Source organism: Salarias fasciatus, chromosome 11 (genome assembly GCF_902148845.1).
Source record: "Salarias fasciatus chromosome 11, fSalaFa1.1, whole genome shotgun sequence".
NCBI lineage: Eukaryota > Metazoa > Chordata > Actinopteri > Blenniiformes > Blenniidae > Salarias > Salarias fasciatus.
In genome coordinates this window covers 3752075-3767665 of record NC_043755.1, presented here as the reverse complement: position 1 = coordinate 3767665, position 15591 = coordinate 3752075, and the positions used below count along the sequence as shown (strand labels likewise).

Genomic DNA, 15591 nt, shown 5'->3' with positions numbered 1-15591 from the left:
TTTGTGTTCATGCGTTGCCTCCAGTGGCTGGCCGGAGCTTCCAGTTGTGCAGCTGTAGATGGGGCGTGTTCAACTCTGAAAATGTTTAACATTCTTATCATTCAGCTGCCTGCAAAAGGCGGAGAGACGCGAAAGGAGAGCAGCAGGGAGAGGGAAGGGACATGTTCAGACCCAGGCCAAATAATAAGGGATTGCACAAACAGACGCGCACACTCGCACACATACGCAGTCACTCCTTCACATTCATAGTGCATTACTCACTGCAGCCCGATGCTCCATCCAGCACATACATTACTCACCACACACAATGTCATCCTGAGGGAGGCGCTTTCCTTGGAAGACAACAGCCTGGAAACATCTGACACTGTTTTGTGGTTGTGTGTGTTTGTGTGTTTCCAGGTCCCCTCTCGGTGACGATCTGAGGGCAGGGTGTTTGTCTTGAGAGGGAGGCAGAGTTACCGTGGTAACAGACATGCCAAAACCGGACCTGCTCTGCCTGGTTCAGCTGCTGGACGGCACTATCGAGACCTTCAGAGTTAGCGTGTGTACACACACATACACACACACACACACACACGGGCTCAAAGACACATGCTGCTGTTTGTTGCTCCTCGCTGTATCTGTGCTCTGCTGATGATCACAGTGTCACATAAGATATAGTGGCAGACTATTCTTTTCTATTCCTATTGATCCACATCTCTCATTCAACTCAGTGACCTTGGGTTGAAGGTCATTTTCACCTCCCGGAGCTTCCAGTGCTTGTTGTCACACTCGGCATCCTTTACCATCATCGACGTATCATGTTGTATGCATCCTAATGACAGCACACACATGGAGTCATACATGCACACACTGACAAGCATCTACACACACACACACACACACACACAACTGCACAGACACTTCAGAAAGACAATCAGAGCATTGCTTTCTAGGACATCCTCTGTGCAGCATTTTTATGTGAACAGTGGGAGAGCAGTAAGAGTGGGGTGCTGTTACCCTGTAAAACCAATATCTAAGTCTCTTTTATGGCTCTTTTGTGTTGAGCTGCAGCTCCTTGGTTGTTTTCGTAGTCTTACTTATTCTTACAGAAACATTTTTAAGGCAGGCAGCGCCAGGTTTTAGCAGAGCATCACCTGGATTTCGTCTCCACGCACTTCAGAAATGATTGCTTCCTGCTGCTGGAACACAGCGTCTGCAGCAGTTACAGTAAACAAGGTCCTCTTGTGATGTGAATATCCTTCCAGTGACGGAAAGTGGAAGAGAGACGAGGAAGACATGTGGACAAGCTTGTGGGTTATTCCTCAGAGTGATTAATAAAACAATGACTAGCTGTGTTGCTGCAGATTGCCTTGTGGAAATCTCATTCTCATCTGAATATATTACATACAAAATGTTTTCTTTTAATTTAAGTTAAATATATCGTATTTCACACTGGGAAATTGATTAATATCACATTCCGTCATATTATTTATCTATGCATTGGATTTGGATAATCTCAATTAACTGCAATGACATGTGTGTCCAGAAGTCTGTCTGGTCTGAATGTTGGTTTTTGTTTTTTTGTTGTCTATGCTTTCAGAAGCAGGATGAAGGCGTGGTGCTGCTGGACCTCGTCTGTGACCACCTGGGCCTGCAGGAGAGGCAGCTTTTCAGTCTGCAGATCAGAGAGTCCAGCACAGCCATCGCTTCAATCACAGCCAACAAACACTCTCCCGTGAGCTCGCTGTTCATCTGTGGCCCATTTGAGCTAAGATTGTAATGTATTGCACTTGCTGATTGCTGTTTTGTTGATGATAACCACCGGGCACACTTACATAAATGTTTTTTTTTAGCCCTCGATAGCTGTAATTCTTAATGAGTTTCTCCCTTTCAGAGATGGTTGGAGCCGGAGAAGCCCATGAAGAAGCAGATTAAAGGTACGACTGTCTTCTCTTCTCGCAGAATCACATTTCTAGTCATTTCTGAGTGTATTTAAATGCAGAAATTAAGTAGAGAGAAAGAGGTTAGGGGTGAACCCGTGGCTTTAGATGCTTTATGTGTCAGTTTTTTTGACAAGGTGACATTCTCTGCAGGCCTGGTTCCTCCTTTTTATCTGAACTTCAGGGTGCGATTTCTTCATCTCTGATCCAACTCTCTGCAGCATGAGCAGACGAGGTTTGTACCTGAGCTTTTCTGTCACATATTGCAACAGCCATAAACCACAAATATCATGATTGTGATGAAAAATGAAACATTTGCTAGTTAATGTCAACGAATTATATGTATCTGCATGGAGAAAAGACAGTGGACAGGAGGCATTACAGTGTGTTTGGGTTGGTTTTTCTCATTCATCAAGAATACATTGGGGTAATTTTCTCTTCATCTTTCACTCTCGCTCTGGTGGTGACCTGATTGGACGGAGAGGTTAAATATCATGTTCACGTTCTTTGGCGAATGAAGCATCTCATAAATGCTTCGAGGGAATTTCCTCAAATTGACCACAGATGTTCACCAGTATTTATGAGCGAAGAGGGATTAGAGTGTGGTCAAAGTTTTCAAGGTCACTCTTTCCTCCAATTATCGACCTGTAGTTGAAGAAAAATTCATGCTTGACTAGAGTCCCAAAAATATTTTGACAGACTGTAGATTTGGCGTCTGGGACAAATATCAGTGACAAGGTTTTATTTTAAAATAGCATATTTTTCCATGCAATTTGGTCAGTTCCTTCAAAGGATTGAATGAAAACTAATCTTTATGAAAATAATTTCAAGGAATTTAGTATGGAAGGTAACTGTTAATTGTGATGGTGTATTAACAGTTCTGTTTTATTTATTTAGACATTATACATAAACTCCATTGTCATATGATTTTATGGTTATTTTTATTAAAATTAGAAATCTCAGCTAAAGTTCGAATTAAAATGATGCACTGTTTCATTGTTGCTGATCCTCGCAGGTGAATCTATTGAGACTAAAGTCTGGCCATGAAACAGCGGCTGAGGGCAGATTCTCATAGAGTCCTGAACATTCATCACCTGGCCATTGTTATATCTGTACCAATTTTCATACCGATCCTTGGAGCTGAAGTTGATTTATTGTGCAGGATCAGTGAAGGAATGTTTCCTCTGGGAGTATTGAATATCTTCAAACGAGCAGAAATAGACTGAACAATGTGTGTCGATTTCTAAAGCAGAGAGAGTCGAATGCTGTTCCGTGTCAGTAAAGTTCCTCTTGTCTCGTCCTGCAGGCATCTTTACCTTCCTCCAGATCAGGAGCGACATTAAAGAGGGACGGTGAGTCACTCAAACTCCCCGTCCTTCTCCCTCCTGTGCGGCTTTATGTTCGGCTGTTACGGAGCGTAATTGTTGCATGTGATTGCAGGTTGCAGTGTCCTCTGAGTGCAGCTGTAGTGCTGGCTTCTTATGATGTGCAGTGTAAGTTCCACCTCTTGTCAGAGACATGATTATGTCTTAATGGACCATGTGAGCGATTACTCCTACGAGGATGCTCTCGCTCCTCTCAGTGAGCAGGCTCTCTCACAGACGTCAGATCTAAAGATGTGTGCTGCTCCCGGTGTGTTTCCGTGCGGATGCTCAGTGTCTCTTTGCATCACCTGTAGCGGAGATGGGGATCACTGTCCGTCCGACTCCCTGGTTACCTCTCAAATGCCACTTCATCCCTCAACAGGTATGAAGACTTCCTATCCAAAGTGGAGGATCTGCATCCACAGCACAAGTAACGCACACCGTCCCATCACATACGACTGAACAACCGGCTCGGTTGTTTCTGTTGCCGTCCGTCATTTTTGACTTTGTTGCGTGTGTCCCCAGGGGTCTGAAGCAGAGCGAGGCGGAGCTCTGTTTTTCTCAACACGGCACGTACGCTGGAGCTGTACGGAGTGGAGTTGCACACTGCCATGGTAGCGAGAACTGCCTCAATTAAATTTCATTTGCTTTCAAGGTGAACTTCCTCTGCATTTGTTTGTACCTTTTTGTATTTATGTTATTGCATTTTTCTTCCTATCAGGATGCAAACATGCCCCTCTTATGGTGGCTTGGCCTCAAGCGGTGTTGCAATATTCTGTAATATGATTTGTTCCAGTTTCTTTCCCTGGTAAGTGAAGCCGGTAATGAGAAAAGCTGTTCTTGTGTTTTGTTAGCTTGTAACTAAATGTCTGCATCTCTTGCAGGGGAAACATCATCAAGATTTCATTTAAGAGGAAACGCTTTTTCATACACCTAAAACGGAAACATGTGAGTTCCTCAATCTTTTGTTGAATATTTTTTACTATTTTTGCTTTGGATATCTGCTCTGCATCAACCACCTATTCACACAGACCTGCTACAGCTTTGATTTAAGGCCATGCACCTGCTGGTTGAACACTTTGTCCCGTTTCACTCGTATTCACTCTCACTAAAACACGGACTGCTCATGTTGTGGAGGTTAAAGGTCATCACAATCTCATTTTCCCCCCCTACTTTCTTGTGATTGCATCTGCAGTATATCTGAAAAGACTACACATAGTGCCATTTTATTACATTCCTGAACAATCTTTGAGGCATATATTTATGAGTCTGGACAGACATTAATGGAAGCTGCTCTTGGCAGATGTCTAAAAGTGCAAGTTGGGAGTTCATGTTTTTCAGTGTGTGCCAAGTATAACCCCGAATTCAAAGAGGCTTAGATGCTGCTGTGAGACTTTAATAAGAATACTAACTGAATGCAATGTTCTACTAACTGAATAAGCCCATATTTTCTTTGCAATATAACATAAAACCATAAGAGCGTACTTTTTTTTTTTATTTCTATATGTCTGTTCCTTATTCACAAGTGAATACTTTATTTTCACAGATACACAATAGTAAGCATAAATCTGTCCTAACTTCTTGGGGATATTTCGCTTCAAAAAAGTTCACAATCTAGTATTATAAAGAACTTGTGAAATGCTTTTCTTTCAACACCTGATATGTTTATGCTGTGTTGTAATAACAATCTGTGAATCTGGTTTCTTAACCTCTCCAGTTTTTGTTTACATTTCACACATCCTCCCAACCTTTTAGTGTTTTAGTTAGTCATAACAATTACACAATGCATAGTTTGTCATTGCCATTTATGTCTGAAACATGAGCATTTAATGAGGAAGCAGGGACATGGCCTTCAAATTAGTTGTATACACAAATTAATTTCCACTTGTTACAGGGGGAGACTCAGGACTGTGAAGTGTCCCTACTTCTGCCCTGCCCCAAGACCTGTAAAGAACCTGTGGCGGTCCTGCATCGATCACACTCACTCCTTCTTCTGCTCCACCGAACCGTGAGGACCTCCAAACAGAGCAACAGCTCGCTCAATTCCTACAGGAAAATGATAACGCAGCACCTGGGCCTGGGCAACAATAAACCCGAGAGGTGAGCTTCTTGATTTATCGTGTGTGTGTGTGTGTGTGTGTGTGTGTGTGTTGGCACATTTTCATCATGAATGCCAACATTTCCCTTTCTGCGACAGCGGTCCTATGGTTGAAGCGCGTCGTGGCAGGACGTGTGGACCCCAGCCCCCGCAGGCGCTTTCGTCCGAGCATCTCGAGACCATGAGTCTGCCTCTCGGTCACCCCCGACCACCCCCAACTGGTACAACGACCTGCACCCCCTCCCATCCTAACCAGGACTGACAGCCGTTCATCACTGATTCTCGTGTTACAAATCGCATCTGCTTGTTTCGGTCCTCTGGCAGGCGAAGCCCGAGAGTTCGTCACGGCATTCGTAAACCTCGGCCGTCTTCCGTGGAGTTGACCAACGACCTGAAAGACATGTCAGAGGGGGAAGACGTCTTCTACACGTACAGGGCTTCTGTGAGCAGCAGCAAGGACAGCGAGGGAGATGTTTCGCCTCAACAGTTCGTACCAGAAGCGCTTTTCAGTTCATTAACTGCACCAAACTTCAATTTTTTTTTTTTTTTTTTTTTTTTTTTTTACAGTCCCAATAACTATGCAGTTATTCTCTTCTCGATGTTTGTCAGAGCATTAATGTTAACCGCATCTCCTCCAGCGTTTCTGGTACTTTCAGCCAAGGCTCAGACGAGGGTTTGCTGCAAGCTGATGATAGTATAGGAGAAGAGGACGGCTCACCGCACTACAATAAGGTTCATTATCTCTCACACGGACTGGTTAATGTCTTCATCAGTGCACATTCACTCAGGATGCGTATGTTTGATTCCACCTCTTGTGTCTGCAGGACGCTCTCGGTGACGGCGACCTCATGGTCATACGTATGCCCCCGATCAAGACGGCAAGTTTGGCTTCAATGTTAAAGTATGGTCTCTCCTACACACACTCAAACCTTTGTGTGTAATTGCTTGCTGCTCTCCCGTCCATGCTCTGTATAATTGTGACTCTCCTCCCAGGGTGGGGTGGACCAGAAGATGCCTCTAGCCATCTCCCATGTTAACCTGACTCACCGGTAAGAACAGGCTCGGGTGTCTTTGAATGCTGTTTCTCTGGCAGTCTGAAAATAAGACGACGTGAACTCAGAATGACAGACAGATGCAGCAGTGCACCAGGCACAGCCGATACTTAGGGCAAATCTCCACTGACTGATTATCACTGAGCAGTGCATTGCTTTGTCCATCGTTTCTACACTAACAAAAAATAAACTAAAAGATTGTATGTAAACAGTCTGAAATAAATTTATGTTTACAGAAATCAGTTATTAGTTTAAAAAATGGCACCTTAATATTATTAGATAATTTATACTTAAAAACATTTGAAATGCCATTTTGAGTAACGAGTAAAATTCTCACCCTGTATTCAATATTTTTTTTAAATCAAGAGAAAACAATTATCATTTAGAGGGTTGTGTTTCTTTGAGGAGGTAATGTGAGATCTGATGTTAAAAACGGATGTTGCATTATTGGAAGTGAAATTATGCAGTGGACTTAGTGATGATTTGAAATTATGTAAATCTCTGGGTTTCAAAAAACATTGACCGGTAAAATACTAAAAGATTATAATGGTAAAGATTAAGAAGAATAATTTAGAGTAAATCTGGTTTACTTTTTTGTTTTCCTTATTCTTTTTATTCCTTATAGGATAGGCTAAAATAAGCCTCTGAGCTGGCGTGTATAACAACTCTCCGTTAGCTGACTGCACACAGTTTAAGTTTTGTACAATTTATTTTAATGGAAATAAGTCATTCAGTCATTCATTCAAATGTTTTCTATTGTATTCTCAATATTGTTTGAGGTGCACCTGGTTTAGAAGTAAGAATTCAGCTTTTTTTTTTTTTTTTTTTTTTATTCAGGTAAAATTACAGGAATATAAGCGAACGTGTGCGAAGAATAAAAGCAGCCCTTTGAAGGACATGTTTTGTTGCCTCCTCTGCTTTTTTGAATCAGGGACTTCAAACATATAAAAGCAGCTCCTAGACATTTTCCTGCTTCTTTGTCTTTGTGCTGTCGCCTCTCTGTCAGTCTTTCTGTGAAATACTTGGTGGTTGTTAGATGGACCCTCTGCTGTCTGTAGGCAGGTCGGTGCGAACCCAAACTCCTGGAAGGAGACCTGGTGGTGCTGATCAACGGTCGAGACATTTCTGAGCACACACACGACCAGGTCGTCATGTTCATCCGAGCCAGCAGGGAGTCGCACTCCAGAGAGCTCGTCTTGCTGATCAGACGTAAAGGTGCGGAGAGAGAGAAGTGCTGACGCGGCCGGCGTTTCCAGCGTACGCTCCGTCTGTCATGTCTCCGTTAATATTTATCACAGCCTTGTTTTGTCCTTGACATCCAGGTCCTGTCCGGGCGGCACCCCTGCTGCAATTACCTCCTGCCCTCACGCTCACCATCCAATCGCAGGAAGATAAGCCGCAGTCGCCCGGCCGCTCGGAGCAGGTCACCACACTGGAGGAATCCATGAGACAGCTGGAGAGACAGATACAGTCTGGAACTCTGTGTTTCCATTTTGAGGTATTCAGAAAGTGTGGATTTAAACTTGCATAAGAACAAAACGCAAACGAGTATGTTTGTCTTCTTCCGTTTTCAAAATCAGAATTTATCTTGTTCCACTCGTTCATTTATAACGAGCCTTTTAAGTGTTGCGTTCGGGCCAGATGTTGGCCCTAATCTTTGCTCGGACTTAGCTCACGATGATTTGAAACCAAGCTGCCGCGACTTGTCTGGAATCTGTACTTTCTGTTTGTGTATGTTGACCTTCATGGCTGCTTGCGTTTTGTGATTTCCAGAACTTGTACAGGAGGAAGCCTGGTTTGTCTCTGGGCTGCGCTCGGCTCCCCGAGAACATGGACAAGAATCGATACAAGGATGTTCTACCTTGTGAGTGTTTCCTAATATGGCTAACAGTATGGCCGTGCCCTGGCGGTTGCTCTTATCGTCTGTGTGTCTCTGGCACCACCCACACTTCTGATCCAGAGCTCAGCACGGCGGCTCCTCCTAAGATTTAGTGCGTTGACGGTCTGCTGTCCTGCTCTCCTTTCAGACGATGCCACCAGAGTGGTGCTGCAGAGCCAGGAGGACTACATCAACGCCAGCCACGTCACGGTGAACATCGCTGAGCCGAAATCACGCGTCTTGTCTCGTTCAGTGTAACCTCATCGTCTGTCTATGTACGTGTGTTTATTTGTCCGTCTTCCAGATGACGCCCCCAGTGTCTGGTGTCCGTTTACGTTATGTTGCGGCTCAAGGTCCATTGCCTCAGACCTGCACTCAGTTCTGGCAGGCTGTTTGGGAGCAGAAGACACACACCATCATCATGCTCACAACTCTAACAGAGCGGGGACGGGTATACACACTTCTTTGCTTTTATTCATTCACATTATGAAAGGACAATTTGAAATGGAAATGTGCAAACTACGTCATAACAGTCCATCCATTAGTCTGTTCATGAACGGGTTCAACAGTTAAAAGCTTCATTAGTGACTGACACAGTGACAAACATTTTAGGGTGATACTTATTGTGATTATTTCTTTGAGAAGCCACTAGGGGGGAAAACTTGAGTTTCCGTTTAGAACCACTTCCACCAACACCACCCACTGTGTCACACACTGTGTCATTTCATTGGAATCATGATTACTGTAATTTGAGGGTACTGTGATCATGTTTGTACACAGAAATGATCAATCACTTGGCACAGTTGTCTGTAATTTTGAGATTTGGTGGAGTACAGAATTGTAAAATGCAGAGTGTGAGCAGGATGTTAATGAGATAAATAATTGGAAGACAACTTCCACACAGACGATGCGAGGTATCAAGGTCCCATTCAATGAACATGTCTCTGTCTCGGCTTGCCTGTTGCTTGGTAACCAGATGCTCTCATTAATTGATCATTTTCCTGATATTCATCAGTGTCTTGGCTCTCTCTCTCTCTGTGTCGGAGGCTCTCGTATACATGCATGCACACACACGTAGTGACTTCGGTTCTCATCCTGCTGCTCATGAATGCTTGTCTTCCTCGAACATGCTGTTGAATTTGATTTCTGGAGAGCTGAGCGCGGCCGAGGCAGAGGTAGTAAAACCGTATCCTGAGTAATGGCTCGCCTCGGCAGTAATGCAATTTGTCGGTGATGTCATTACGCTTTGCAGACCAAGTGCCACCAGTACTGGCCGCACCCGCCGGAAGTGAAGGATTATGGGTGCATGCGGGTGAAGTGTCATTCGGAGGAGTGCAACCTGGCGTACGTGATGCGGCACTTCACCTTGACTCACACAAAGGTACAGTAGCAAAAAAAAAAAGAGTCAAAACAGGGTAATTACACTCCGCTATTGTGCCATTAAAATCCAAACGTGTCCAAAAATACAGAAAATTATAGGCTGGATGAGGAGGAGCTGGCAATCGCCAGAGCTGCAGTTTGTGCTGATTTCTTAAATAGTTTGCAGACTTTGTTGCAATCAAACCATTGAACAAAAAGCCCGGTGCCAAACTTTTATACAAGTTTAACAAAATGCTGCCAAGTCAGAACACTTTCAAAAATAGAAGTGGTATTGATTAATTTCTTCATCACTTGATACAATGGAAAGTGAGTGGACTGAAAAGGAATCATGCTATTTATTTGTTATATCATAGAACACTTAATAATATTTAAAACACGAGGAGCAGCAGCAGAAAGTCAAGAACACAACATCAGTTATTCATGCTCACTAAAGAGCAATTAAAAACTTGCCGTAGGTCAGGCCAGTTAGTGATTGTGATTGCATTTCTATGAAATAAGATGTTATTCATCCCACATGGGAGATTTAGTTTTCACAGCAGCCCCACATTGCACAAAGGTTAAAAAAAAATATATCTGAGATATATGTGAAAATTGAATATTAAAGAAGAAAGAATATTAAAATATGAATATTTAAACTGAAAATTATACAGTAATAAGAATTTTCATTAAAAACCACGTCGGTGTTCACAGCAGAATATAAACAAGCGAACACTTGCCTTGACAAACACTGAAAGGGTTTCAAAAGTGGGGGGAAAAAAAGATAAAACTCATAGTTGTGAATCTCCTCCTCTCAGTTCCAAAATAGTAATGTACAAGGGGACAAAAACATCAGAAAACAAACGGTAACAAAAAACTGGAAAAACACAAACTAATTGAAGTATCATCGGTAATACCGTTCCATAATCTCTATTGTCTGCCACTGCCCACTTCATTTCTGTATCCTGTGAACATTAGTCTTTATTTGGAGTTACTGTCTTTAAACAGAATTTCTAAGGTTTGGAATATTACTGTTTGTGTCATTTTCTTTTAGTTAATTTTGAGTGCAGGATTGAATGAGTGTGATCAGGTGACTTCACTGTGTGTGACCAGTATTGCCTTTTAGTAGGAATGAATTTATTGCGCTGCTGTTGAGTGGTTGGAGTTTTTTTTTATTCAGCATGATATAATAGTAACATTTCTTTCAGACTTTTCTGAATTTGATTGTAAAACAAAGCAGCTTAAGGAGAGTGAATGCAGCTTATGCTTTCACTGGACTTTGTTTGAAATCAGAGATGATATTGGTAATTCTTTTATGGATTCTTGGGCCGAAGCTTTTTCGCCTGATCTTATTTTCTTAAGTTGACGAGGCATCTAATCAGATCAGTGATTTACAGAATATCACATAAAATTAGACTCAGCTTTACTGCTAATGACTTCCATGTTTCCAGTTGACTGGTAGCAAAGCCGGACCACGCTCTCAGGGGCTGCAGTGTTTTGCGTTGCATGTTGCAGCGGCATGTTGGACCATGTTGGTACCATATGTCACCGAGCGCAGCTCGCTGCAGGCAGCACTCCCTCACTTCCGTGTGGGCAGTTCGGCCTGCATGTGTGTATGGGTGATCGTGTGTGTTAGAGATGTTAGAGAGCTTGTGACCCTAACAGTATGCATGTTAGTGTGTGTGTGTGTGTGTGTGTGTGTGTGTGTGCGCGTGTGCGTGGCAAGACAGCAGGTGCTCGTGCTGGTCTTCTTGAGAAGCTTCTGTTTGATTGTAACATGGTTAGATTATCAGATTAGATGTTCTGTCTCCCACATCAACATCCACAGCGGACAGGTAAATAAACACATGATGCTCAAGGAGGCATGAAGTATGAGTGCACACACACACACACACACGCACACACACGCACACGCATGCATACACAGATACTGCTGTGTGGTCCCATCTGTTCCTCTGGCGGAGTGAGTTAATCCCTGCATGGAGTCTCAGGCCACGTGCCCGATATAAACTCCAAACTCTGCCTTTCTGGTCCGTGCCCCGCCTTCACTTTTTCAGCTCTGGTGTTTTCCACAATCCTCCCTCCACCCCACCTGTTTTTATCTCTCGGTGTCCCGCTATGCTCCCTAATCTCAGCCACCTATTTGTCATGTGTATTTTTTTTCCCTCCTGCTACGTTCACAGTGCTTTATTTCAGCTGTGGCAGAGCAGGCTCTCATATCAGTGATACACTCACTCTGCTCAACAGTTGCATATTTTGGGAAATGCAGCCATGAAATCACAGCTTTCGTATCAACTTTAAATTGCATTTGTGTCCCTTTTGAATAACTGCTAAACACTGACTATTCAACACCTAAATATCTCTACATTTATTTTAATTTTCCTTTTTTTTTTTGTTTTTTTTGTTTTTTTTTTTGTCCAGCTGGCGGAGGAACGTGCAGTCACACACCTCCAGTATGTTGCGTGGCCGGACCACGGCGTACCCGATGACCCTTCAGACTTCCTGTTGTTCATCAGCTCAGTGAGGGAGAGGAGGAAAGATGAAGAGCCACTAATGGTACACTGCAGGTAACAGCAGCACACACACACACACACACACACACACAAAGTCATTGGGGGGAGACTTTAATTGAACAATGTTCTGTACCATCATCTTCTATATACTCAGTGCGGTGTTTGTTTGAAATCACTTTGTCAGTGCTGGGATTGGACGGACAGGTGTGCTGATCACCATGGAGACGGCGCTGACTCTGCTGGACGAGGGCCGGCCGGTGTTCCCACTGGACATTGTCAAAACAATGAGGGATCAGCGACCCATGATGGTTCAGACAACGGTATGGAGGCAAAAAAATAAAAATAAAAAAGCGTTTAAACCTCAGAAACTCAGTGATAGATTACTGTTTTCACTAGGATTACTATTGTGACAGTACAACATCAGTAGGGTAGAACTAACCTGTCTCGTGATGGTTGTGTTATTTGAACTTGAGATGAAACCTTTTCTTTTTTTTTTCACTCCGAGGTATCAGCACGTCAGAGGCGGCTGGTATTTGTGTTCATTTTGAGATCTGAGGAACGTAATCGCAGATTTCTGCTGATGCAGCATTTGCGTGTTTTGCCTGTTTGATTCCAGTGTTGTCACCTTCACACCACATCTCTCTCAACTCACCGCTGCTCAAAGTTAGAAGTCGCCTCTCCAAAAAATATTTCTATTCTGCCGTTTGTTTAAACTTTCCGCAAGAGCTGCACACTGGATGTTTTCCCGCGAAAACTCCTGCAGTGAGAGTGGAGGGATCCTCTGAAACTCTCTGTTCCCAGAATTCCCTTTGTCTCAGACTTTGACAAGTGCGAGGTCCTGCCATCGGTAACCTCCATCAAAGCACAGAGGCCCGAATGCCACAGTGTTTCAGTGAGCGCTGCTGATGAGCCGAGGCTGGAAGCCGTGCTCTCCAGAACCTCCGTGTTGGCTGTCGACGGAGAGGAAAGTGTTACTCATCGCTTCAGCGGCAGGGAGCACTGGGAATATGGCAATCGTCCAGTCATCGGCCTGCTTCTGCTGCCACTATCTCCCGTATTGTGAAAGGAGACTCGGTCTCTGTGGGTCATCTATCTGATGTTTTTGTGCTGATGGAACATCTCCCCGGGTTCCCGTTCATAATCTGTCTGTGCATTACTGGTGGAAATATGCAGTCAGAGGGCATCCTATTATGGGACAAAGTGGTTATTATGTTCTTTCTTCATTCTTTATAAAAACAAACATATGACTCCATCTCACGGCACTGTTCGCTAAAATATTTTTTTTCATTGTTTTTGACAGTAAACCTGCATTCAAGGCTAATTTGTGACTTTGGATTGCCCTCAGATGTCAGTGTGTGTGTGGTAGACCAGCGACCAGAAGATAGATGGCTGAATTAACGTATAAACAATGCAGAAATAAGCCACCAAGGAAAAACAATAAAACTGTTCAGACTGACAAACTTGCGCATATTTCTTTAAAACATGACAGACTCAAGTTGCCTCACACAAGACAGAACTCATCTGTATCTGCATGTAGAAACCTGCAAGATATCACAAAGGCATCAGCACAAATGCAACTTTTAGAACAGCTTTTTTTAATGTTAGACTTTGTCTTTCTTTATAGTTGGATGCTTTGCGATTTCACCTTCACCCACACACTTGTCAGTCTCAAGATGGACAAGTTGTCAGTCCACTGCAGAGATTACACAGCTAGATGGGCAGTCTCTCTCACACACACTCAAATCACATCTGCGGGCATTTTTGAGTCACAAATTAACCTAAACACTTGTTTTGAACTGAGGAGGAAACTGGAGGACCCGGGCACAAACAGGGGCCCGGAAAGCTTAAATTTAACCTGGAACAGTCTGTCTGTGAGCCGAAAGGAATAACTACTGCACCACTGTTGGTGTTGCATTTGCCATTTGACATTTTTTACTTTGTCCAGAAAAATCTCCAAAAGCAAAAGTAATAATCTACAATATACAAAATGAAATTAAGTGACTGAGTACATTTACTCATTTATCCATTCTGATTGCCGGTGGAGCGCCTCAGCTTAAAGATTAGTCGGCTCCTTAAATTTGTGACCAGAAGTTAAAACTGCATTGTTGGAGACATTTTTTTGCTTCTTTCTTTAGTGACTGACATGAAATGTCATTTATGCCGTCTGTCTGTCTCTCTCGCTCTCTCCCTCCAATCAGAGGAATAAAGCAATCACAAATATAGATGACAGATCAATCTCACCACTTCTGAGACGTGCCCCATCATTCGGCTGTCCGCTTATCGTTTCCCTCTCCTCACTGTAGATTTATCCAGTTGGATTTGACTGTAATTACTCCATGGCTACTTTGTGCAGCACAATAAAAGTTACTTAACGTGCGTGGTACTCGGAGGATGAACTGCAATAACTGTGCCATTCCCCTGGCTTTTCCTTATGCCACCAGCGGGGTCACATTTGTAGGTTTTAGTAAAATATCTTTAACAACTGTTGGGATGTGATGCCAGAAATTTCAATGTGAGCATTTAGGTTCCCTTCAGGATAGATTATAATAACTCTTAATTATTCCCTGTCTTTTCGCAACATCATCAAGTGAAATTACAGCAGCTGTGTGCTGCGGTTTCAGAGGAAAGAAAACAAGCCAATTTTTGCCTGGATTAAAATTAAACTGAGTTCATAGGGGAGGATATCCCTTTGCAGGGCAGCGTGCAGAGGTTTGACTCAAAGAAAACAAGATTGATTACTATGTTTCCTATGTTTTTGGACAATTGAGGAAATCGGTGGCACATATAAGTTACAAAAGTATGAGGCATTCACATGAAAGGTTTTGCTCTATTTTTCTGGATCAACACGATAAGAAAACAGAATTTACATGGATTATTTAAAGATTTTTTTCTTGTGACTCAATATGCTTTAGTACAATGAAATGTTTGTGGCAGGGAGAGTCGGTTGTCTTACAATCTTATTGTTGGTGAATCAGTCCTCTATCTCTATCAGAGTGTCTCTGGACAAAACATTCAGCCCAAAATATTCCCAGTGGTGTGCAAACACCTGACTCAATTGTGTGAAAACAGTGTTTTGAGGCAGCAGAAGTGGTATAATGAATCCATAACACAAGATGTAAGTGTAATCTATATTTGTATCTGTCAAAGTAACGAGTTTATTCTGTAGGAGTTTTTCTGTCAAAATTTTCTAAAAAAAAAAAAAAAAAAAAAAAGCTTGCATTTCCTGACTAAAATTGTGTTTGGATCTGTGTTTCAGTGTCAGTTCCAGTTTGTTTGTGAAGCCATTCTGAGGGTCTACAAAGAGAAGAAGGAGAGCTCAAAAGCATCGTAATCAGCAAAAAAAAAAAAAAAAAAGCTCCGAAACACAAAGACTTTTCTTCCTCTGCTGGGAACCGAGAGACCTACGG

The 15591-nt window shown here is 42.9% G+C and overlaps 1 protein-coding gene across 1 annotated transcript; it reads left to right on the top strand.

The window, feature by feature from the left end:
• Nucleotides 1-457: 457 nt before the first annotated feature.
• Nucleotides 458-15578, top strand: ptpn3 (protein tyrosine phosphatase non-receptor type 3). The gene is given in 34 exon segments (XM_030102640.1): nt 458-541; nt 1583-1717; nt 1877-1919; nt 2076-2157; nt 3229-3238; nt 3240-3274; nt 3363-3415; nt 3606-3620; nt 3623-3716; nt 3812-3842; nt 3844-3900; nt 4008-4030; nt 4032-4094; nt 4171-4234; nt 5181-5234; nt 5236-5284; nt 5287-5386; nt 5484-5575; nt 5578-5605; nt 5709-5870; nt 6023-6116; nt 6209-6239; nt 6242-6285; nt 6378-6417; nt 6420-6433; nt 7495-7651; nt 7759-7934; nt 8210-8300; nt 8464-8525; nt 8620-8766; nt 9568-9696; nt 12093-12238; nt 12369-12504; nt 15441-15578. Coding segments are annotated over 34 exon segments (2601 nt in total). The 5' UTR covers nt 458-472; the 3' UTR covers nt 15516-15578.
• The last annotated feature ends 13 nt before the right edge of the window (nt 15579-15591 follow it).